General features: G+C 45.3%; 1 protein-coding gene across 1 annotated transcript in view; it reads left to right on the forward strand.

The window, feature by feature from the left end:
• LDLRAD3 (low density lipoprotein receptor class A domain containing 3) overlaps positions 1-22,695 on the forward strand; it is a 287,712-nt gene that overhangs the window by 151,133 nt on the left and 113,884 nt on the right. The window contains exon 4 of the mRNA XM_003910029.3: positions 8,496-8,630. Within this exon, the coding sequence (XP_003910078.1) occupies positions 8,496-8,630 (135 nt within the window). The remainder of the gene's footprint in view (positions 1-8,495; positions 8,631-22,695) is intronic.

Genomic DNA, 22,695 nt, shown 5'->3' on the forward strand with positions numbered 1-22,695 from the left:
ACTGGACTTGTTCCCTGGAAAAGGCAGGGTTGGGTGTTGGACAGGAGATAACCATGTCCAGGAAGCCTTTACCGATGAGGAGGAAACAGACTGCCATTAGCAATGACTCTGAGTTCTGGCAGTGGCCCCTTGCACTGACTCTAGAGGAGTTTTGAAAATTAAAATCCTCTGAGTCCTTAGAGCCTGAGGAAAAGGGAAGCAAGACTGAAATATTTTTGCCTCTTGCCTGCTTGCCCAGCCTGGCGGCCCTTTCCTCTCCTGCAGACACAGAAGAAGTTCCATGTGCAGAATGCGGCTGCACATAGGCTGTGTTCTTGGAGGGGGAAAGGCTGCTGAGGCTGGGGGACCTGGTAGCCTTGGGGCTGGGAGAGGCCCACAGGACCTGTTGAGCAGACTTTGGAAGGAGGAACTCACGGGTATCCATAGGCAAGCCGAGGTCAAGGCAGCAAGCATTTTCCAAGTCACAAAGGGTACAGGACTTGTTGCCGGGATAATTTGCAGGGAGACTGCTTCAGCGGGCTCTGGTTTCCTGGAGCCAGGCGCCCTCTATCCTGGAGAAGAGAAGGTCTCAGTGCAGCTCCCTCTCCGTCAATTGCCTGGTTTCCAGGGACATTGGGGCTGGTAATACAAGGACTGTGTGGAGGCTGTGAGGTTGGGAAGTGAGTGGTGACCACCGCAGGCTGGAGGAGCCGATGGGAATTGTGGGGGCTAATGACAAGGAGTTTCTCATTTATGTGTTTTGTCAAGACCCTTTGAGGTAGGAGGGGAGCCGACTTCACAGACTTTAAATGAGTTAAAGAGTACATTTCCTAAGTCCTCCTGTAGACAGATTGCTTCATTTCCTGTCTTGAAGCCAGTCAGTTGCTTTTGGGAGACCACAGTGGTCCCTCGGTCCTATCTTTTAGATGTGGTTGAAGTAAACCCTGCCAGTTTAATTAACCACTAAGCGGTTCCCTTCACTCCTGCCTCCCTCCCCTCCCTCTGCCAGAGAGAGACAAGTTCTTTTTCCTGAGTATTGTGGCTTGGGAAATAGAGCTTTAGAACCCTGTGTTTTTTGGGGGTAATAATAACCAAGGAGCTATTGAGCCTGTGATTCAGTTTTTGAAGTTGACTCTGCAGACAATTTTCTCCACCCCTAGTGAAATAAATATTGTAAAATACAATGTTCCTCTCCCCAGTTAACTGAGTAACATAATACATTTCTCAGTGACTGGTAAGCCGCAACAAGGACGAAGAAAACAAACATTTGGAGCACATTAAATATGGCTAAACGATACTGAAACATAACATCCCAGAGGATGAAATGTTTCCTGGTCCATTTATGATCTGTTCATTGAGCATTTACTATTTCCAGGGTCCTGGACCAGGCCCCATGGGACCACAGAAACCCCCTAAGACTTGTCCACAATAGTCCCAAATACAATCATTCTGAAATCTGGCTGAGCCAAGTAAATAGCTGCAGAGGCTTTGGAAGAAATGTAGTGAAATCTGAGCTGTCTGGGGTCTTTGGAGAGATCTGCCACTCTGGTTAAGTCAGTCTGCTTAATAACTGAATATTTATGCCTTTCAACACCAGCAACAGGAATCTCTCTGAGATGTATCGAATCTTGGCTTTGTCAAAATGTACCTTTTTTGGTAGTAGCACAGGGTCATTCTTAGGAACATTAATTTTTAGACCAGGCTATAATACAGGGCTGCCTTTGGCTCCTTTTTAGAACTTTTTTATTAGTCTCTTTTGGAACTATCCTAGGCTGTTGTGCTTTTGGAATTCTTTTAAAAATACCTTTATTTTTATTTTTTAAATGTATGCATATATATGGAGTACAGGAGAAATTTTGTACATACATATAACGCATGATGTGATCAAGTCAGGGTATTTAGGTGCCCATTACTCAAGTGCAGTACACTTTTGTTAAGTATATTCACCCGACTCTGGTTTCCTTGTATCTCACTGTATGTTTGTATTCTTTAATCCACTTCTCTTCATCTCTTTATCTTCCTCCCTTCCCCCTACTCACCCTTCCCAGTCTCTGTTATCTATTTTTCCACTCTCTACCGCCACGTGATTAAATTTTTAGCTTTTGGAATTCTTGAGGTTGCTTTTTAGAGCTTTTCTGTCCCCTTCTCTGGTTGTCAGTTTTTATTTCTTGCTGCCAGTTTGTCTACAAGGCAGCAAATGACATCCCCTCTCCCTTTTTATTTGCTTTGTCCTTGGGAGCCGGTATGCAGAACTTGTTGGAATTTACATAAATGGAGAAGGCATAGACCCTGAGAGAGGTGATGGCTGGAGCCCTTTTCCTTGAGGAAGCTCCTGGCACTTTCAAGGCATGAACATTGTGATGTATATTTTGATGGTTGGCAGGTGTTTTTCTCTAGCTTGCTGCTGGGTTTGGGCTGTGTTCCTCTACCATCCTCTACTTCTGTTTTTCTGCCCTGCAAAGGATGGGGGAGATTACACTGTGTTTTATGAGGAGTCATTGACGAGGAGGAATGCTAGGTGTGGTTGTATACAAGGATATAGCTATGTCTCTTGAGCAACTATGCCCCTGAGTGTGAAAGATACTAAATATTAAGAGGTGTTTGTGGACCAGGGAGAACTTTATGATGGGAGAGTAAAAGGGAAGGAAAGTGAATGCTCACTGAAACATTTCTGCTAGACTAGATGTTGAAAAATGTTTAGTGAGGTTTCTCAAACATACTGAAAAGGAAAAGTAAAGTAAAATGAACACCTGCATTCCCAACATCCAGTTTCAAAAATGTATCACCATGTTGCTGTATTTGCTTCAGAATTTTAAAATAATAAAATATTACCAAATATAATTAGAAATCTCCAGCCATATCCCTTTGGGATCTTCTCTTCCCTCCAGAGGCATCCATTGCCCCGGACGTGGGGTTGTTTATTCCCATTCAAGTTTTTTTTTTTTTTCTTTCCGTATGTGTATTTTTTAATCCTGCTATGACAAGTAGCATTCTCTTGCGTGGGTAACTTGTTATGAATGGTATGTAGTACAGGACATAACCTACTACTGACACAGGATTTTTGTGGGCCACTTTGCCAGTTGGGTACCTCCACAGGCAGTGACGCTCCCTGCCCCGCCTGGGCCCTACTCCACCCCAGGTTTGCTGCTGGAGACACCCTGCCCATTCAGCCCGCCCGTATTATAGGTTGTACCCGTGTTCAGTAGTTCCTGAGCTCTTGTCCCATGTCCAAGAAGAATGAGGGTATGCTGAGAATTCAAAGGGTGAGTGGGGGTGGAGAATAATTTTATTGAGTGATAGAACAGCTCTTAGTTGAGAGGGAATGCAGGGGTGGTTTTCTCTCCCAGTGTGCCTGGGTCCAGGGCTTTTTATGGACTCAGAATGGGGAGTCCATGCTAATTGGTTTGTGACTATGCAAAAAAGGTTCAAGTGAAGACACCACTCAAAGGTGGGCATGACAGTGTAGAAAACCAATTAGGAAAGGGTAGGTGTATGTAAAATAAGTGATGGTGGGGATCCATCAGAGGAAAGTGCACCAAACAGGAAGGCAGTTTCTCAGTCTGGTCCATAGATTTGACTTGTAGCTTGGCTTTCAGGCTTTAAACTGTCTTTGGCTTGGAGGTGGGGTTTCACTGGGGACCCACCCCTGTCTGCCCAGGCATTTGTCTGCTTCCTGGTACCATCACTGCTTGCTTTTCTCCCTCACCATTGTATTTGTAGGATTTATCCATCTTGACACCAGTTCATTCATTTTTCACTACAATACAGCATCAGTTGAGGCGCTATGGCCCTATTTTGCCTAACACCAGCTTTTGTACATAAAGTTGTATTAGAATGTAGTATGCCCTTCATTTACAAATTGCCTATGGCTGCTTTGCAACACAATAGCCAAGTTGAGTCATTACAACAGACAAAAGAAAATGACAGCACTTAAAACCTACAATATTTACTATCATGTGGCCAGCAGTAGGACCGATTAGCCAGTCCTAGCATTGTAACAGTATAACACATTGTATCTGTTCTCTTGTAAGTGAACATTTGTTCCCTTCCTTTCTTTCTTTCTTTCTTTTTCTCTTTTTCCTTTCTTTCAACAACAACAACTTTTCTTAACAACAATACTAACCAATATCTTTTCTTTCTTTCTTTTCTTCATAACAACAACAACATATATATAATATATATGTCTTTCTCTCTTTCTCTATATATCTCTTTCTTTCTTTCTCTTTCAAACAACTCTTTTTCTTTCTTTCTTTTTCTTTTCTTTCTCATTCCTTCCTTCACAATATTCATTATTCCTTCATATTCCTTCTTCAGCTATTCTTCCTTCTAACTTCCTTCTACCATCCTTCTTTCTTTCTTTCTTTCCTTTTTGGGACTAACAGGGTCTCATTCATCCTGTGAACTAGTGCGATTAACAGACTCAGCCTGACTTCAACCCTCTCACCTCTCAGGCTCAAACCAATCACTCCTGTCTCTCAACCTCCCAAGTAAAACAGAGTTGTGAGTGTCATACTACCACCTAGCTAATTTTTGTATTTTTAGTAGAGACAGGGTTTCACCATGTTGGCCAGGCTGGTCTTGAACTCCTGACCTCAAATGATCCACCCACCTCAGCCTCTCAAAGTGCTGGGATTACAGGCGTGAGCCACCGTGTCTGGCCCGTTTGAGTCCTTTCTGATTTTTTAATTTTACAAATAATGATTTCAGTAAACATTTTTGTTTCTTCAAGAGTCTTGCAATGGCTCACACCTGTAATCGGAACACAGTGGGAGGATTGCTTGAGGCCAGGAGATTTGAGACCAACCTGAGCTACATAGTAAGAACCCTGTCTCTCCAAAACGTTAAATAATTAGCCAGGCATAGTGGTATATGCCTGCAGTCCTGGCTACTCAGGAGGCTGAGGTGGGAGGATCGCTTGAGCTCAGGAGTTTAAGGCTACAGTGAGGTGTGATTACACCACTCCACTGCAGTCAGTGACTGAGACCCCGTTTCTTAAAAAGGAAGAAAACAGAGTCTTTCTAGAGCAGAGTATAGAGCTGCAAGTGAAATTACTGGGCCATGCTATGTACACCATAGGCTTTACTATTACTGAATGGGCCTCCCAGGTGGACGTACCAATTTACACCCCCGCTTATAGTTTATGAGACTTCCTCTCCCTCCACATTCTTGCCAATGACCTGGTACTTTAAGACCTTGAGTGTGGTAAGTCTCAGGCATAGTAGCACGTCATCACTAGTGACAGTATACATTATTTCACGTTTTTACTGACCATTTGCTGTTCCTCCTATGTCAGTTGCCTGATTACATCCTTGGCCCTTTTTTTCTATTGAGTTGTCTTTTCCTTTTTGATTTTCGAGAGTTGTTTACATATTCTGGCTACTAGTATTTTGGGTTCTATTCATTAAAACCAATCTGTGACTGTGACTTGGTTTTTAAACATACATACACATACTTTTAATAGACATGTAATATGTATGTAGACATATACACGTATGTGACTTTTTTCCTTGGAAACTTTGAGAGGTTGAAAGGGTCTGAGACTGAAGGAAAAGTAAGTAGATGACATTGGTTTCAGCAAGGATGACTCTGCACAGCTTTCCCCATCAGGAGGTTTATATAAGCTTGTGAACACTGCATCTTGGAGCACTTAGAATGCCTTTCCCAGGCTGTCTGAGTGAGCTGATGGTTACTGATGTTTTGGTTGCATAGATGTGACCCACAAGGTCCGAGAGAAGCCAAAGGTCACCATGGTGGGATGTTGATGGACACAAGGGTTTGGAGAGCTGCCTTGGACAAAAACCAAACGTGATTTGTGGTTTTGGATTTCTCCATCTTGGTTTTGGCTGAAGTCAGACCTTGGTTTTGGCTTGATCCAGTTGAGCCATTCTCTGGCCCACAGCGATGTCAATAATTAAAACTTCAATTTTCAGGCCAGACCACTTTTGTTTGACTTTACACCATTGGTCCATCATCCTCAACACTGAAAGCACTGGCTTCCTCCATTCCCCCCACCTCTTCTGACCTTTCGGATCAAACTTTTGGAATTGAATAGTTAAAATAAGAAAGTCTTCAGTTCCTCAGATTTAGATAGTGCTATGAAGTTAACCAAGTCCTTGCAGCTATGATCTCTGTGTGTTCACAATAGCTCAGTGAAGTGTAGGGAGAAGACAGATCACAACTGCCATCTTGCTGTTGAGGACCGCAGAGAGACGCTGGAGCTGGTGTGGCTCTGATCCTGTAGCAACGTAGCAATCTTCTGTGCTGGGCCTGGCGTCCATTCTGGTGCTGTACCCACCACATGCAATGCAGGTGCCGACTCAGTTCATTCCCCGAGGTCCGGGATGACCCCTCTTCATCATTACAGATGTTGCTCCTCGTGGGAGGACCACACTCTGTAGGACCGAGATTTACATAATGAGGGGAACGAGTATAACATTCCCTGAGCCTGTGCTACATGTCAGACTGGGCGCTGTACATTTTCCCATGGATATCATCTGATGCTCAGATTAATGCTGTAAGTAGCAGGATCAGCTTCTTGGTCTGTGGCTGGCATAGCCATACAGGGCCAGTGCTTAGCTGAGAAGGGGACCATGCTTGGTTTTATGTTCTGCTCTTGCCATCTTGAGTTTTTAAAATAATTTTTGACAGCAGATCCCACATTTTCAGTAGGCACTGGACCTCACAAATCATGTAGAGGGTCCTGTCCACAGATAAAGCAGCTGAGACTCAGAGAGGTGAAGTCATTTGCCCAAGATTAATAAGTGGCAGAGCTGGGATTGGAGTCATTTCTACTTGGCTGATTCAGTTACTGAAAACAGAGCCCTGGAATGAACCTTGTTTGAATTTTACTGCAAGTAAATTGTACCGTAGAAATACTGGTTTTCTGTGGAGATTTGCTGTTGTGTTGTTAAATAGTTTTGTGCTGACCTTGTACTGGCTGGTTGTCACACTTCTTCTTAAGGGGAGGGCGCAGATCTGTCATTTCTTTTGAGGTCTCAGAAGGTGCCCAGAATAGGAGCCTTATGGAGGAGCTGCTCAGAAAGTGGTCACTGACCAACTAGGTTCATGGGCTTTTTTGTTTGCAAAGAAGAAATTGAGGCTACTCAGTTTATCTTAGTGAGTCATAAGGAATAAGCGAGGAATTAAAAGGCTGCTGCGTAGTTAGAGAACTGGAAGCATCCTATACAGCTGTGGGATCAGATCCTGTCATTACTTTCCCAGTGGCAGAGAGGTGTCAATCCCTGCCTCAGCTACTCCTTCTGCCCTGGCTTTGCTCCCTGTGTCTCTTATGCTACCAGCCGTTCACTCTTGCCTCCTCCAGGATATGTGCATGAGGTTCAGGTTTTGCCCAGACCCCTCAGTGTCTGCTGGCCAGCCTTCAAGTTGACCATTTCAGGTGAGGCATTGAGAGCGTGGGGGTGGAGAGTGGCAAAATAGGTAACAGAGACCAGAGACTTGAAAGGGTGAGTGATGGCCGGGCGCGGTGGCTCAAGCCTGTAATCCCAGCACTTTGGGAGGCCGAGACGGGCGGATCACGAGGTCAGGAGATTGAGACCATCCTGGCTAACACGGTGAAACCCCGTCTCTATTAAGAAATACAAAAAACTAGCCGGGCGAGGTGGCGGGCGCCTGTAGTCCCAGCTACTCGGGAGGCTGAGGCCGGAGAATGGTGTGAACCCAGGAGGCAGAGCTTGCAGTGAGCTGAGATCCGGCCACTGCACTCCAGCCTGGGCGACAGAGCGAGACTCCGTCTCAAAAAAAAAAAAAAAAAAAAAAAGAAAGGGTGAGTGCGGGGAAGGGAGAAAAATAAAGAGATGAAGAGAAGTGGGTTAAAGGATACAAAACACAGTGAGATAAAAAGAAACCAGAGTAGGGTGAATATACTTAACAAAAAAGTACCGCACTTGGGTAATGGGCACCTGAATACCCTGACTTGATCTCATCATGCTTTATGTATATGTAACAGAATTGATCACATCATGCCTTATATATATGTAACAAAATTTGCATAAATAAAAAAACAAAAATAGAAAAAAAAATTTAAAAGAATTCCAAAAGCACAACAGCCTAGGATAGTTTAAAAAGAGACTAGAAAGTTCTAAAAAGGAGCCAAAGGCAGCCCTGTATTATAGCCTGGTCTAAAAATTAATGTTCCTAAGAATGACCCTGTGCTGTCACCAAAAAAGGTAAATGTTGACGAACCCAAGATTTAGTACCTCTCAGAGAGATTCCTGTTGCTGGTGTTGAAAGGCATAAATATTCAGTTATTAAGCAGACTGACTTAACCGGAGTGGCAGAGCTCTCCAAAGACTCCCAAGAAGTTTTAGAATGAGGCAGAGTAAGTCTTGTGCCCAGGTTTGGCCGGCCAGTCTTCCAGGATGGGCTTTGAGTGTGTCAACTTAGAAGATGAGCTTACTGCTTCCTGAGCGGGACACACCCCAGGCTGGAAGAAGTTCCACGGTCCCCAAGGGGATTTGCTGGCCTCCCTGATCATGTGCTATGTTTTCCCTCCGCAGCAGCAAACCCTCTGCTTTGCTCCACCGCCCGCTACCACTGCAAGAACGGCCTCTGTATTGACAAGAGCTTCATCTGCGATGGACAGAATAACTGTCAAGACAACAGTGATGAGGAAAGCTGTGAAAGTTCTCAAGGTAGGAACCTCTCAAGCTCTAAAAAGATCATTGCAACACCAAACTGCAGTGACGGAACACACTAACACACTGAAAGGCAGAAAGCAACATCCGTCCCCACTTCCAAACACAATAGCTATGTTTTTGCACTGGGCCTTGCGGTCCTTGTACAGGTAGGTACCCGTGTTTACATGGCTTTAACTGCAACACACCTACCGTTTTGTATTTTGTATTGTTCCTGAATTAAATATCATGTATACATTTCTCTTCGAAACTGTAAGATGCCCCAACTGTATTACATACTGTCACGTTGCCCTACTGTGGTTTTCTGAGGCACTGCCTTGTTGGGGCAGTCCAGGTGGTTTCTTTCCCTTGAATGACTTCTTTGGGATAAACTCCCCAGAGTGGGATGTCTGCACAGGTATGCGTTACACCTCAGCATGCAGCTGTTTGTTTGTTTGTTTTTTAGTTTACATTGCTGACATCATTGTCTGTGCCTGTCGGTTTTACAGTTTTACTGTACTATCACAGACATTCACAGGCATCACAACTGCTGCCCTATTTTTTTTTTCTCCATTTTTGCTAATTTGGTAGTCATAGAATGACAGCCTCCCAAAATGCTTTCATTTGCATTTCTCTGATTGTGAGCAGAGTTCACGTTTTTCCCCCTCATGTTTGTTTACTGCTTCGTTTCCTTTTTTGGGAATTGCCTCCTTGTGTCTGGGCTCTTGATTTGGGGCTGTTTCATGGAAGCTGAAGGATGCAGCTGGAGGACGAGCTTTGTTAGGGAGTCTGAGGAGGACACAATGGGGTAAGGTCATGTCCTCCCTTGTTAAAACTGACCGGGTACATTTCTTTACTCGTGGACTCTTTTTTTAGTATTTCTTCAGTGATTAGAAACACTAAGATTTAAAATGCACATCTGTTTTAAGGCATCCGAAAGAATATATATTTCTAATGTTCTAAACTGATATCATCTGTATGTAATCTTTCCTTTTTTCACTTAGTATTATGTTGCTGTGATTCACCTGTATTCTTGTTTGTTGTTGGAGATTGTTTGTCTTGACTGATGTTCAGTGTTCCACTGTATGATTGTACCATAGTTTCTATATCTAATAAAAGTGTAAAAAGAAAAGTAAGACAAAGATGGTTAACTACTTAGCTGGTGAACTCATATATTGGGAGGTAGGATAGATGATGGATAAGTTCCATGTGGTTAGGTGTAGGTTATTTTCAAGGTCCTAGCTTTTATTTTGATTGGTGTTATTAAAAATGAATGACTGAACGAACAGATGGTCATACGTAACCACTGGTAAGAGTGGGCCACAAACCAAGGATTATGGTCAATCCAAATCTATATGCCTGAGGTCCACAGGAAAGAAAAGACAAAAATGTGTATTGGCAAAGACTTTGCTAAGATTTGTGCAGAGAACAGCTGTGGGAAGCGAGTCTTGGAGAGAATTAGCTTCTGATTGTCTCTGCCTGGAAAATGCCCTTCTTGGGTCAACCCTTCACAGGGGTTCTCAAAGTATAATCCTCAGTCCAGGAACATCAGCATCACATGAGAACTCAGGAAATGCAGTTGTTCAGTTCCCATTCCAGATCTGCTAAATCAACTGGCGAGGGTGGGCCCAGCCATCTGTGTTTTACTTAACAAGCCCTCAAGGTGATTCTAATGCACACTGAAGGCTGAGCTCCACCATTCTCCACTCGCCTTAGAGAGGTTTATAATCCTGCCATTTGCCTAGAAATTTCCAAACTTCTGACTGAATGCAATGTATTGGTGGCCTGTATACCAGATCAAATTTTTATAAAACCAAACATGCCAATGTCTTGCCAGTGATGGACACGAAATAGGGAACAAGAATACAAAATCAAGTAAATATTAGCATAGATAGGAAGGATTGGGGAACATTTTCTATGGAGATTATTTCTTACATAGTTTCTTTTTTTGGTTGAGGGCAGGATGGAGGCTTGCTCTGTGGCCCGGGCTGGAGTGCAGTGGTGTGATCTTGGCTCATTGCAACCTCTGCCTCCTGGGTTCAAGTGATTCTCCTGCCTCAGCCTCCTGAGTAGCTGGGACTACAGGTGTGCACCACCACGCCCAGCTAATTTTTGTATTTTTAAGAGATGGCGTTTCACCATGTTGGCCAGGATGGTCTTGATCTCTTGACCTTGTCATCTGCCCACCTCGGCCTCCCAAAATGCTGGGATTACAGGCGTGAGCCACTACACCCAGCCTATACAGTTTCTTAAGTGTATATGTATCCTGGACTCACTTACTCATGGCGCCCTAAGATGTTCAGTGAAAAGGCTCCCAAGTGTAAGATGTGGAGGTTAGGCCTGTCAGTGGTTTGGGCAACACCCTCTTCTGTGCCCTTCCCAGTGTTTTACTGAAGTGGATTTTTGCTTGCCCTTAAGAAGAATGGTGGGTCTCTCTATAGGCTCTTTAAAGCTCCTATTTTTTAAAGTTCTGCTTTTCTCTCTCTCCATATTCCACATCTCATAAATATGAGGTTTATGGAGAAAGTTAGTGGTGGACACATACACATGAAGCCCAACTCTTGACAGATACCTTCTTTAGAATCGCAGCTTTGTGCCTTCCTTAGCCACAGGGCATCCCCTTAGAAAATAAGCTACATATGCACATGCTCCCAGAAAATAAGGCCCACCAGGTGATTGGTGACACCTGTCAGTTTCATGGTATAACAGCCACCCCACAAGGTGGCCACTTGTGGAAGGCATTGCTGTGAGCTACCCAAGAAGAGTAACAAGAAAAGGACGTGTGCCCATGTTGCCTCTCAAATCCCGCCGAACCTATGTCATGGCATTGTGCTCAGTACATAGTGGATTTGCTAAGTGCTGAAGACTAGAAAAGACTTCTTAGTAGGGTGTTGTTATTAATGCTGTGTTTTAATTTGCACCCTGTGTGATATTGCACAGGGTTTTTAAGTTACATGAGTTCAGATATCCACGATCTATTAAAATAATAACAACAAGTATTATTATTATTGTTTAAATTGAGTAGCAAGTTCCATCATTTCCTCAGTGGGAATCTGCCCTGCAGTGAGTGTGAGATGGGAGACAGATCTGGAGTTCCCTTAGCTGTCTGCAATTCTACAGCCTCGTCCCTCATAGGGTGTACATATCTCCCTGCCCTGAGTGAGACTCTGGTATTGAGAGTGTGTTTTCTTGTATCATGTAACCTCTATGTCCAAACCGACTAACTCATTTTGGTGCTTGACCAAAGGAACCTCAGTGCATCAGTGCTATGGGAAAACTGACCCACACTGAGCTCCATGCAGTATTTTCCTGAAGAATCTCAGAGATATTTTGACTAGACAAAATATTGCCCTATGCCACATAGGATTTGACCCACTGTCATCTTATTTTTTTTTAATTTTTTATTTTTTTGAGACAAAGTCTCGCTCTGTCGCCCAGGCTGGAGTGTAGTGGCGTGATCTTGGCTCACTGCAGGCTCCACCTCCCGGGTTCATGCCATTCACCTGCCTCAGCCTCCTGACTAGCTGGGACTACAGGTGCCCACCACCATACCCAGCTAATTTTTTGTATTTTTAGTAGAGACAGGGTTTCACCGTGTTAGCCAGGATGGTCTCGATCTCCTGACCTCGTGATCTGCCTGCCTTGGCCTCCCAAAGTGCTGGGATTACAGGCGTGAGCCACCGCACCCGGCCGACCCACTGTCATCTTAACAATACCTTTCGATGCACCGAGTACTCTGCTAAGCACCTCTGTACGTGAGCTCACTTAGTCAAACTTTGTTCTCTCTCCTTCTGCTCGGTGTGTCGCCCTTAAAAATAGATCTTTGCTCTCAGTTATGTGGGAAAAAATGACATTTTATCATATTTATCTTGATGGAGTAGAGCAGACTGGCTCCAAGACCAGAAAGAGAATGCTTGAAATAATTTTCTTCCAATTTGACTAGGGTATGTAATAGTGGTTTCTCCACTTCAGCAACACCAGTTTATGGGAGCCCCTCCTCCTTTCTCTCCTTATCTGGGATTTAGTTCCCCTCCTTATCCTTGGTCTTGAAAACTAACAGTACAGTCTGTAAGGAAAGGGGCATGAGAATGGGGTCCTGAAAGTGCAGTCATTATTCTGTCGTTGTATTCTATATGAGATGTATTAGAGACCAAAGAAGGTTGTGGTGGAACTGAATTTGAATTGGGGCTCATTGATTGGAAACATAACCTGTTTACGAGATAATTCTAAAAGTAAGAGCTGTGGAGCAGGCTTTTGATGGTTTTTCTGTTGCTTGGGACTTCTCCATGGGAGGGATGGATCTGAGAGTTAGCAGGTCCTGCCATGCACATGTTGGGGGTGGCCGGCACTCAGGTGGCCTTACAAATGTTGACTGAATGTGGCAGGCAGCCTCTGATGACCCCCACCTCCTGGTATTCATGCCCTGGTATAATCTAGATCTTAGATCCCATTCTTTTGGTGTGTGTCAAAATTTGTCTACCATAAAATTTATCATTTTAACTGTTTTTAAGTATACAGTTCAGTAGTGTTAGGTATGTTCACACTGTTGTGCAACCAATCTCCGGAACGTTTTCATTTTGCAAACCTGAAACTCTATACCCATTAAAAAATAACTCCCTGCTCTCCTTCCCCCCAGGCCCCGGGCAGTCATCATTCTACTTCTATCTTCATTAATTTGGTAACTCTAGGTACCTCATATTAGTGGAATCATACAGTATTTAGTTATTCTTAAGTGTGTATGTGTCCTGGACTCACTTACTCATGGTGCCCAAAGACATTCAGTGAAAAGACTCCCAAGTCTAAGACGTGGAGGTTAGGCATGCTGATGGTGTAGGCAACACCGTCTTCCATGCCCATCCCAGTGTTTTACTGAAGCAGATATTTGCTTGCCCTTAAGAAGAATGGCGGGTCCCTCTGTAGGCTGTTTGAAGTTTGTATCTTTAAATTCTGCTTTTCTCTCTCTTCATATTCCACGTATTTGTCTTTTTGTGACTGGCTTATTTCACTTAGTATAATGTCCTCAAGGTTCATCCGTGTTGTAGCCGATGTCAGAATTTCCTTCCTTTTTAAAGCTGAGTAGTGTTCAGGTGTGTATATGTCACATTTTGTTTATCCATTCAGCCATTGATGGACACTTAGGTTGCCTCTACCCTTTGACTATTGTGAATCATTATGCTAAGACATGGCTGTATGAATTGTGACTCGCTTTTAACAAAGAAAATGCAGCAGAAGTGGTGGCTGTGAGTCCCGAGGTTAGATGATGGAGCCACTCTGCCACTGTCTTGCCTGTCTTCGCCAACTGGCTCTCTCCCACTCTCTGAGGCAAGCCAGTTGCCATACTGTGAGCTGCCCTACTCAGAGGCCTATGTGGCAGGGAACTGAAGGACAGCTCCAACCAAAGCCAGCAGGGAACCGAGAGCTGCCAATAGCCACATGAGTGAGGTTGGAAGTGGGTCCTCCCCTAGTCAAACAAAGACATCTGCAGCCCTGGCTGACACTCCAACTGTAGCCTTGTAAGACACCCTGAGCCAGGTGTGGCCACTCCTAGGTTTCTGACCCATAGAAACTGTGAGATCATAAATGTTTGTTTGTTTAAACCTCTAAGTTTTGGGGTAATTTTTTTCTGCCACATTAGATAACTGACATACTGAATACTTCTCAGGTGGGCCCCAGTTCTCACTGCTCTAACCACCAAGAGCTTGTGGTGACTCAGGTCACAGTGATCAGTAAAACCTTTGGAAGATCATGCAGGGATTTATAAGAATAGCAAACATTGGCCAGGCACGGTGGGTCACGCCTGTGATCCCAGCACTTTGGGAGGCCAAGGCGGGTGGATCACGAGGTCAGGAGATCAAGACCATCCTGGCTAACATGGTGAAACCCTGTCTCTCCTAAAAAAGTACAAAAATATTAGCCAGGCGTGGTGGCAGGCGCCTGTAGTCCCAGCTACTCAGGAGGCTGAGGCCGGAGACTGCCGTGAACCCGGGAGGCGGAGCTTGCAGTGAGCCGAGATGGCGCCACTGCACTCCAGCCTGGGTAACAGAGCGAGACTTTGTCTCAAAAAAAAAAAAAAGCAAACATTTGGAGTACTAACTGCATGTCAGGCACCATTCTAACCATTATTGTATTTTCCTACGCAGTTCTCACAGATTCCCTCTGAGAGTGGCTGCTCTTATCACCCCCATTTTCTAGATGAAGAAACTGAGGAACACATAGTTTGTTCCTGGTCAAGTCTGCATAGGGAGCAGGTGGTGGAGCCAGGATGGGAACTCGGGTCATCACACTAATGGACAGACTCGTGTTTTTTATCTCCCCTTGAGACTGCTGGCTGGTAACACTGAGCTGGGCCCAGGACTTTCAAGTGGTCAGTCCAACTCTTGGCCTGTGAGTTTATGGGGGAGGTTAGTTTGAAGACTAGCACGTTTTCCCTCTCTTTGTACTCCCAAAGTTTTCCTTTCCAGGAAAAAGAATAATGTGCCTGTCCACCTTCCCTCCTCCTGAGGAATGCCGGGAAGTTAAGCCCTTCTCAAGAAGCCACCAATGCCAGGAGAGTTAATTAAGTGTTTTGGCAGTTTCTTTATCTTGCTTGCTGTATCCTGGTGATAAGGCTTGAGGAGAATTTGAAAAGCTGGCTGTGAGATTTGGCACCTCACTGGAAGCTAACATTGACAGCTTTGTCCTGTTCCTTCTGCAAAAGTGTGTGTGTGTGTATGTGTGTGTGTGAGAGAGAGAGAGAGACAGAGAGAGAAAGACAAGGGGGGGTGTGTGATTGTGAGAGTGTATGCATTCTTCAAGTTGGCATTTTTGTCTGTGGGGAGGTAATGGGTAGGTGAGGGGTTGCCTCCCCTGTGCCAGGCCCCTGGCTGCATGCAGGGGTATAGAAGTGGTCTTGGCCCCTCGTTGAATTGTCCTCCTCCCCCGCTGAAATTCTCGTGTTGATGTCCTAAACCCCAGTGCCTCAGAGTGTGACCTTATTTGGAAATAGGGTCTTTGCAGATGTTACTCGTGAAGATGAGGTCACACTGGAGTTGTGTGGGGCTGTAATCTGGTATGACCGGTGTTCTTATAAAAAGGGAAGTTTGGACACCGACATCTCACAGAGAGAACACCGTGTGAAGGTGAAGGCAGAAATTGGGATGACGCATTTACAAGCCAAGGATCAGCAGAGATCACCAGCAAACACCAGAAGCCAGGAGAGGGGCTCGGAACAGATTCTCTCTCGCAGCCCTCAGAAGGAGCCAACCCTGCCGACACTTGGATCTTGGACTTCTGGCCTCTGAGGAGGCAATACATTTCTATTGTTTAAGCTGCCTAGTCTGTGATACTTTGTTGCAACAGCCATAGCCAACTAATACAGTCCCGGAGAAGTCACACTTAAGCAAGGCACAGACATTCACTAAGTGCCAGAGCAAAAATATAGCCAAGAGGACGTGAAACTGCTGGAGAGTGATCAGAGTACAAGAGTGAAGGGAAGTGAGGTTCCAAGGGAGGCTGGAAAGGCTAGATACAGTGTAGGAACTGTGACAGTTGCTGATAAAGAATCCCCTTGGCAGGGAGAGCTGCTGGTAAAGAATCGCCTTGGTAAGGAGAGCTGCTGGTAAAGAATCGCCTTGGTAGGGAGAACTCCTGGTCTGCCTATGGTGTGGGACTTGGTAGAGCCACGCTTGGTTAGGAGGACACCTCCCAGCCTGTATTTCAAGTTCATTTTCTGTACTTGGTGCACAGACCTCATTATCTCTCTCTACGGCAGCCCTGGACCTGGAGTCAGTGGAGTCAGAACCCTTCCATGTTCCTTGAGAGCTATGGCCTAATCCATCAATATCTGTGTTCTAAGGACCTTGGACAGTTGTACTTTCCCCTTCGAGTTCTAATGCCTAAGTTAGTGGTTACTGACCCTGATTAATTGCTGGATTCTGGGCTCACAGTGAATATATATGTATCTATGAGAAGAAAGAATTAGGGACAGTGACTGCTTCTTGCCTTACCCTCTCAAATAGATACCTCAAATAAAACCTCAGAGGTGGGGGACCCCAGGAGGAGGGTCCTTAGGGCTGGCAGGCAGAGGGGTCACCAAATGAGGCCAACACTGCTAACTGTGGCTTCTGTGTCCTGCATCTGTAATGACCAGGGGCATATTGCATATGGTTCATCAAGGGAACTGTCCTTTAGCTACTGCTGAAATTTGGAGTTTGGTGTCCCTTCACACGTTCCACCTACCCCAAACCCACCACCTCCATATGGGGTCTGTGATAAGACTGGATTTTTACTTTCAGTTCTTCACTCCTCCCCTCTGCTGTGTGACCTAGCAGAATGGCCAGAGGAAATGTCCCTGCCCCGTGGATGTGGGGCTTGCTTTGGCCCGTGGAATGTTGGCTGTCAGCATGAGACCAGCATGGCCTCTTGCATCTCAGGGATCTTCCTGGAAAAAAATATACCCTGGGAGCTGCTGGTCCAAAGAGAATGCAGTGGCACATGGAACCGACCCGGACCCACCCCACAGCTCAGGATCTATCCCAGCTGAAGCCAGCAGAGCCACAGCCAACCTGCAGATCCAGGAGAAGCCAGTAAATCTTTGCTGTTGTAAACCACTGAGATTTTAAGATGTGTTTGCTACACAGCAAAACTGATTGATATTGGATCCTCAGGAAATGTCTTTTTTTTTTTTTTTTTTTTCTGAGACAATTTTGCTCTTGTCACCCAGGCTGGAGTGCAATGACGTGATCTCAGCTCACTGCAACCCCTGCCTTCCAGGGTCAAGCAATTCTCCTGCCACAGCCTCCCAAGTAGCTGAGAGGCGCCCGCTACCATGCCCCACTGATTTTTGTATTTTTATTAGAGACGGGGTTTCACCATGTTGGCCAGGCTGGTCTCGAACTCCTGACCTCAGGTGATTTGCCCAACCTCAGCCTCCCAAAGTGCTGAGATTACAGGTGTGAACCTCCGCACCCGGCCTCTGCCTGTAATTTAACAGATATAGTCATGTGCTGCATAATGACATTGCAGTCAACCTACGTGTATGACTGTTGTCCCATGAAATTATAATACAATATTTTTACTGTATTTTTTCTGTGTTTACACAAATACTTGCCATTGTGCTACAGTTGCCTACAGTGTTCAGTACAGTAACATGCTGTACAGGTTTATAACCTAGGAGCAGCAGGCTGTACCATAGAGCCTAGGTGTGTAGTAGGCTGTTCCATCCAGCTTTGTGTCAGTTCATTCTATGATGTGCACACCGTGATGAAGTCGCCTAATGATGCATTTCTTAGAATATATCTCTGTCGTTAAGCAACGCATGACTGTATTTTTGATTGCTACTGTGTGCTAGGCACTATGCCCAGGAGACTAAAGGCACATACCAAATTTTGCTAAATCTTAAAATGCCATCTATTGTAAGAGCCATCATTATTTTATGTTTTACCGAGAAAGAAACAATACTGACCATTAAATTATGGTACAATGTTGTTTTTAAAATGCATTCCAGGCCAGGTGCCGTGGCTCATGCCTGTAATCCCAGCACTTTGGGAGGCCGAGGCGGGCGGATCACGAGGTCAGGAGATCAAGACCATCCTGGCTAACACAATGAAACCCTGTCTCTACTAAAAATACGAAAACAAAATTAGCTGAGCGTGGTGGCGGGCGTCTGTAGTCTCAGGTACTCAGGAGGCTGAGGCAGGAGAACGGCGTGAACCTGGGAGGTGGAGCTTCCAGTGAGCCAAAATCGCGCCATTGCACTCCGCCTAGGCAATAGAGTGAGACTCCGTCTCAAAAAAGAAAAAGCGTTCCAATTTCTAAATGTTAAAATGTAAAAAGAAAATTGTATCTTAGAATTGAAGAACGGTAATAGGGAGCCAGACAAATGTGGTCTCTGCTCTGATAGAGCTCATATTCTATAGTAAAAGTGGGTGTTCAGTTGGTCAGTAGCATGAGGAATGGGTTGCAAGGACAGGCTCAGGACACTCTGTAAGTGAATGGCCGGGCAGTCTGTGGGGTGCTAAGGCTTTCTCAAGACAATGATGCTGAAGTTGAAACCAGAAGGACGGGGAAGAGTTAACTGGACAAGAGAGAGGGGAGGGTCAGGGGAGAAGGATCCTTCCAGGCAGAGAGAATGGCAGGTAAGCGGATCCCGAGGTGAGAAACAGCGTGATGCATTTGAGGAACTGGCAGATCCACACGATTGCCCTGGGGTGGATGTCAAAGAAAAGCCAGAGCTAGATGATAAAGCGCTAAAAACAAACTTTATCTGGAAAAAGGGTTGCCATCAGGGAAAAGAGACCTCAGTATAGAATTGGGTTCAATTCCACATATAATAGGAAAAGTGGGAATTTTTAGCCAAGCAGTAGGGTGGGGTTAGTGGGTGGAAAATTACTAAGAGGAAACATCAGGGTAAGGGGGGATTCTGACTCAATGGACCTAATGGGATTCTCACTGAAGGCAGGCCAGGGTGATCAGACATCACCGGGAGGATGGTGAAGGAGGAGGAACAGGATCAGATACCAAGGGTGAGCATGTGGCAAATGGAGGATTTTGCTCAACTGACTCATCAGGGCTCGGCTAGAGTCAGACAATGCAGAGAGGAACGCAAAGCCCCAAAGCTAGGGCCTCTTTGAGAAGAGAGCTTAGAAGAGCCGGAGTGGAGTTTGATCAAGGAGAGAATCTTTGTCATGGACAGGGGAAGAACAGCCTGCGGGGAAGCTGGAGTGGTCCGTGGTGGCCTATGTGGCCTGGAGGCCTGGGAAACCACGGGAAGGATGTTGAACTCTCTTCATGGGCTGTGGGAAGTCACAGGTAAGACCTGTGCAGGTGGTGGCAGTGGGAACATAGGGGGGATGGCTTCAGGAAGTATTTCAGGCTAGAATCGCCAAGATTTGATGACAAACTGAATGAGAGTAGCAAGCTGCGTATCACCATGGGGATACTAATTTTGTGGAACTAGAGAATCTGCCGTATTATTTTCTGATTGTGCTTGCTTTCCACTTTGCTGCTCCAGGCCCCCCACTAGCCTGGGTAATTGAGAGTAAAAGAGCTTATGCTTTTGGAAGAGAGAGATCTTTGCTTTTTTCTGTCGCCAAATAGAACCAAGTGACTAAGCAGGCAGAGATAATTTCTACAGAAATCGTGCCGGGCATGTGATAGAAGAAGTGCTAATTTTAGTTTAGTTTTCCAAATATGGATGGGAAAAAGCTTTATATTTTTAAAAAATAGTAGTCTGCGTTTAGGGGATCCAACCAAAAATGTCACAACCTGGAATTTGAAGGGTGGTCAGTATTTATGCCAAACCTTGTGGCTGCCAAGTGATGTCAAGAGCTTCATTAGAGAGTCCGTAGGAAAGAATCATCACCCTTAAGGAATTCCTGTAGATTTTCATACAATGAAACTGCTGGAGGTCCGTTTAACAGGAAGAATGTGGAAGCCTTTTTTCCACTTTTAATTTAAGAGTTTGAAAGCCCAGCTGGGCTGAGAGGCAAAAATGCTGACTCCGTTGGAAGAAACTGAAGGAGACTGGGAGAGGTTGATTGCCGCCTTTCTGTACAGGTGGGGTTTTCTTCTTAGTAATTGAGTGTTTGCATCACAAAAGCTTCCTTTTCTTTAACCACAGCAGCAGGAGTTCAAAGATTTCTGAAAGGTCTTTCATTTAGAAGCAAGTCAGAATGATTCTGCAGTCAGAGACAGTCATTGCTTCCTGATCACTTTGCTCCTGCAGTAATCTTCAGGGCTGTTTCTTTAGTCTCCCTCATTTCTGTCAGGTGCAGGTTTCCCCTCCTCTTCCCTCTCCCAGTTGGTCCCCGCCTCTGTCCTGCCTCTCTCTCCCTGGGGAATGATGGAGTCCAGCCTGGACACCTGGCAGAGTGTGATTCCTCCTGAGGTGGAAGGACTGAGTTTCAGAGCAGTCAGGAATCAGCTGTAGGGCTTGCTGTCTCTCTACAAGTTTGCTCTGCAAATTTCTGGAGCCCTAAGACTGCTGTGTTGTGCTGCTTGATTGTAGAGGGGCCGTTTATCCCTCCATGGACCGACTGCTATGGCTCTCAGCTCCCCGACCCCCAACACCCTTCGATTCTCTTGACTCTAGCTTTCGTTCATGCACACATCATTTGCAGAGTGCCTGCAATTGCCCAGTCTCACCCAGGTACTGGAAGAAATACAAACTATTATAGATCAGATCAAAGTTGCTCACAGCCCTGCAAGGGAGAAACATAATAGCCTGCAGATAATTACCCTCAAGTGTGATAAATGCTGTAATAGAGGAATGAGCAGCGTGCTGTGGGAGCTTGAGGCTGGCGAGGAGTGACGGTTTTTCCTAGGGGGATATGGCAAGCCTTCAGAGAAATGAAATCGCTGCCCAGTCTTTACAAATACATAAAAATGGACCTGAAAACAAACGTGGGGCTGGGCATCCAGCCAGAGAGGGAACAGTATATCCAAAGACAGAGATTCTTTATGGCTGGAGCAAAGTGTGCGTGTGTATGTGTGGGGAGTGGGAGACGTGAAACTGTTAGGGCGCATCGAGGCTGACTGCTGGGGGCCCCCTCCCTGCAGGGTCCAAGGAGAAGGTGGAGACAGAGGAAGAAACCCAGGAGAAATGAGATGTTCAGCCCTGGAAAAGGAATTCATAGGAGCAGCTTGTTATCACTGCATGCCGTGAGCCGTGAGCATTCTGCTTATCCTTGTGTCTTATTGAGCCCTGCTAGTATACATGGCAGGATGAGCCTGGGGAATCGGGGAATTGTAGACCTGTGAATTTCTAGGGGTGAGAAGGGTTTGGGAAGCTCAGTGACCATGGAAGGGATGTCTTCCCCCTCCTGCTTCCAACAAGTGGCTTGAAAAACTTTCCTGGGTTATTCAATCAAGTCAATTATGTCTTTTTTTTTTTTTTTGGCCCCAGTTTGACTTCCTGATAGTTTTGTGGCCAGTGAAATGTGGAAATGTGCTCTCTGTTGCAAATATGTCAGTTCTTGTCACATCCCCCAAGTACTCCAAGCAGCTCTTTCTTGTTTCCACCTTGTTTTCCTCTCTGGAAACCCACCACGTTATCAGTCTGGTTCTGGTTCATCTTTTTTTTCCCCCGCTCTGAGTTGGAGTCTCACTCTGTTACCCAGGCTGGAGTGCAGTGGCACAACCTCAGCTCACTGCAACCTCCACCTCCCGAGTTCAAGCACTTCTCTGCCTCACCCTTCCAAGTAGCTGGGATTACAGGTGACCGCCACCAATCCTGGCTAATTTTTGTCTTTTTAGTAGAGACAGGGTTACACCATGTTGGCCAGGCTGTCTTGAACTCCTGACCTCGTGATCCACCTGCCTCAGCTTCCCAAAGTGTTGGGGTTACAGGTGTGAGCCACCGCGCCCGGCCCAGTCTGGTTCATCTTTAGTTCATTTTGTGGAATGCCTCTAAATGACACTTACCCATCTTCTCCCATTAGTTCTCTTCTTGAGACTTCGTGCCCTTCATCATGTGTCTGCTGCTCAGATTTGCATCAGTAGGTCAGCTGTTACTGAAACCTTCCTTTTTTTCTTTAAGCAAATTTATTTGTACCTCTACAGCAGAAATGGAGACATAAAGAATAAGTTTGTGCAAACCATACTTTATGAAATGGATCCTCATAGCACATCCTTTTTAATACGGGCTTGTTGTTGCAACATTATTCCTGGATTTTCAAAATCCAGCCAACATGGATACCTCTGCTACTCTGAAACCCTCCTTTTTGCAGAGCACATTGCTAGGTGCTGAGAGTCAAGAGAATTCTTAGGAGCTGCTTCATTCTAGTAGCTTATTTTTTAGTTGAAGAGAAAGACCAGGAATACACAACCATGTCTTTGACCACTACTAACTTGAGAAATATTGCATAAGGCCTTCTGTTTAAAAGTATACGTGAATTCCCCATATATCCAGAGTGCCAGGGTACATAATGTATGTTGAATTAGTAGCCCTGTCCTCAGCAACTTCCAGACCGTGCACTCGTGACGGTCTGGAAGGGGCAGCTCTGCTCTCCAAGACACCTCCCTGCCATCTCAGTCATTGTTGACCAAACCTTAAGTGGACAATTGATCCTAGGCTAGTCTGTTTACCAGCTGGCCAGCAGCAAAT

Source organism: Papio anubis, chromosome 12 (genome assembly GCF_008728515.1).
Source record: "Papio anubis isolate 15944 chromosome 12, Panubis1.0, whole genome shotgun sequence".
Classification (NCBI taxonomy): Eukaryota; Metazoa; Chordata; class Mammalia; order Primates; family Cercopithecidae; genus Papio; species Papio anubis.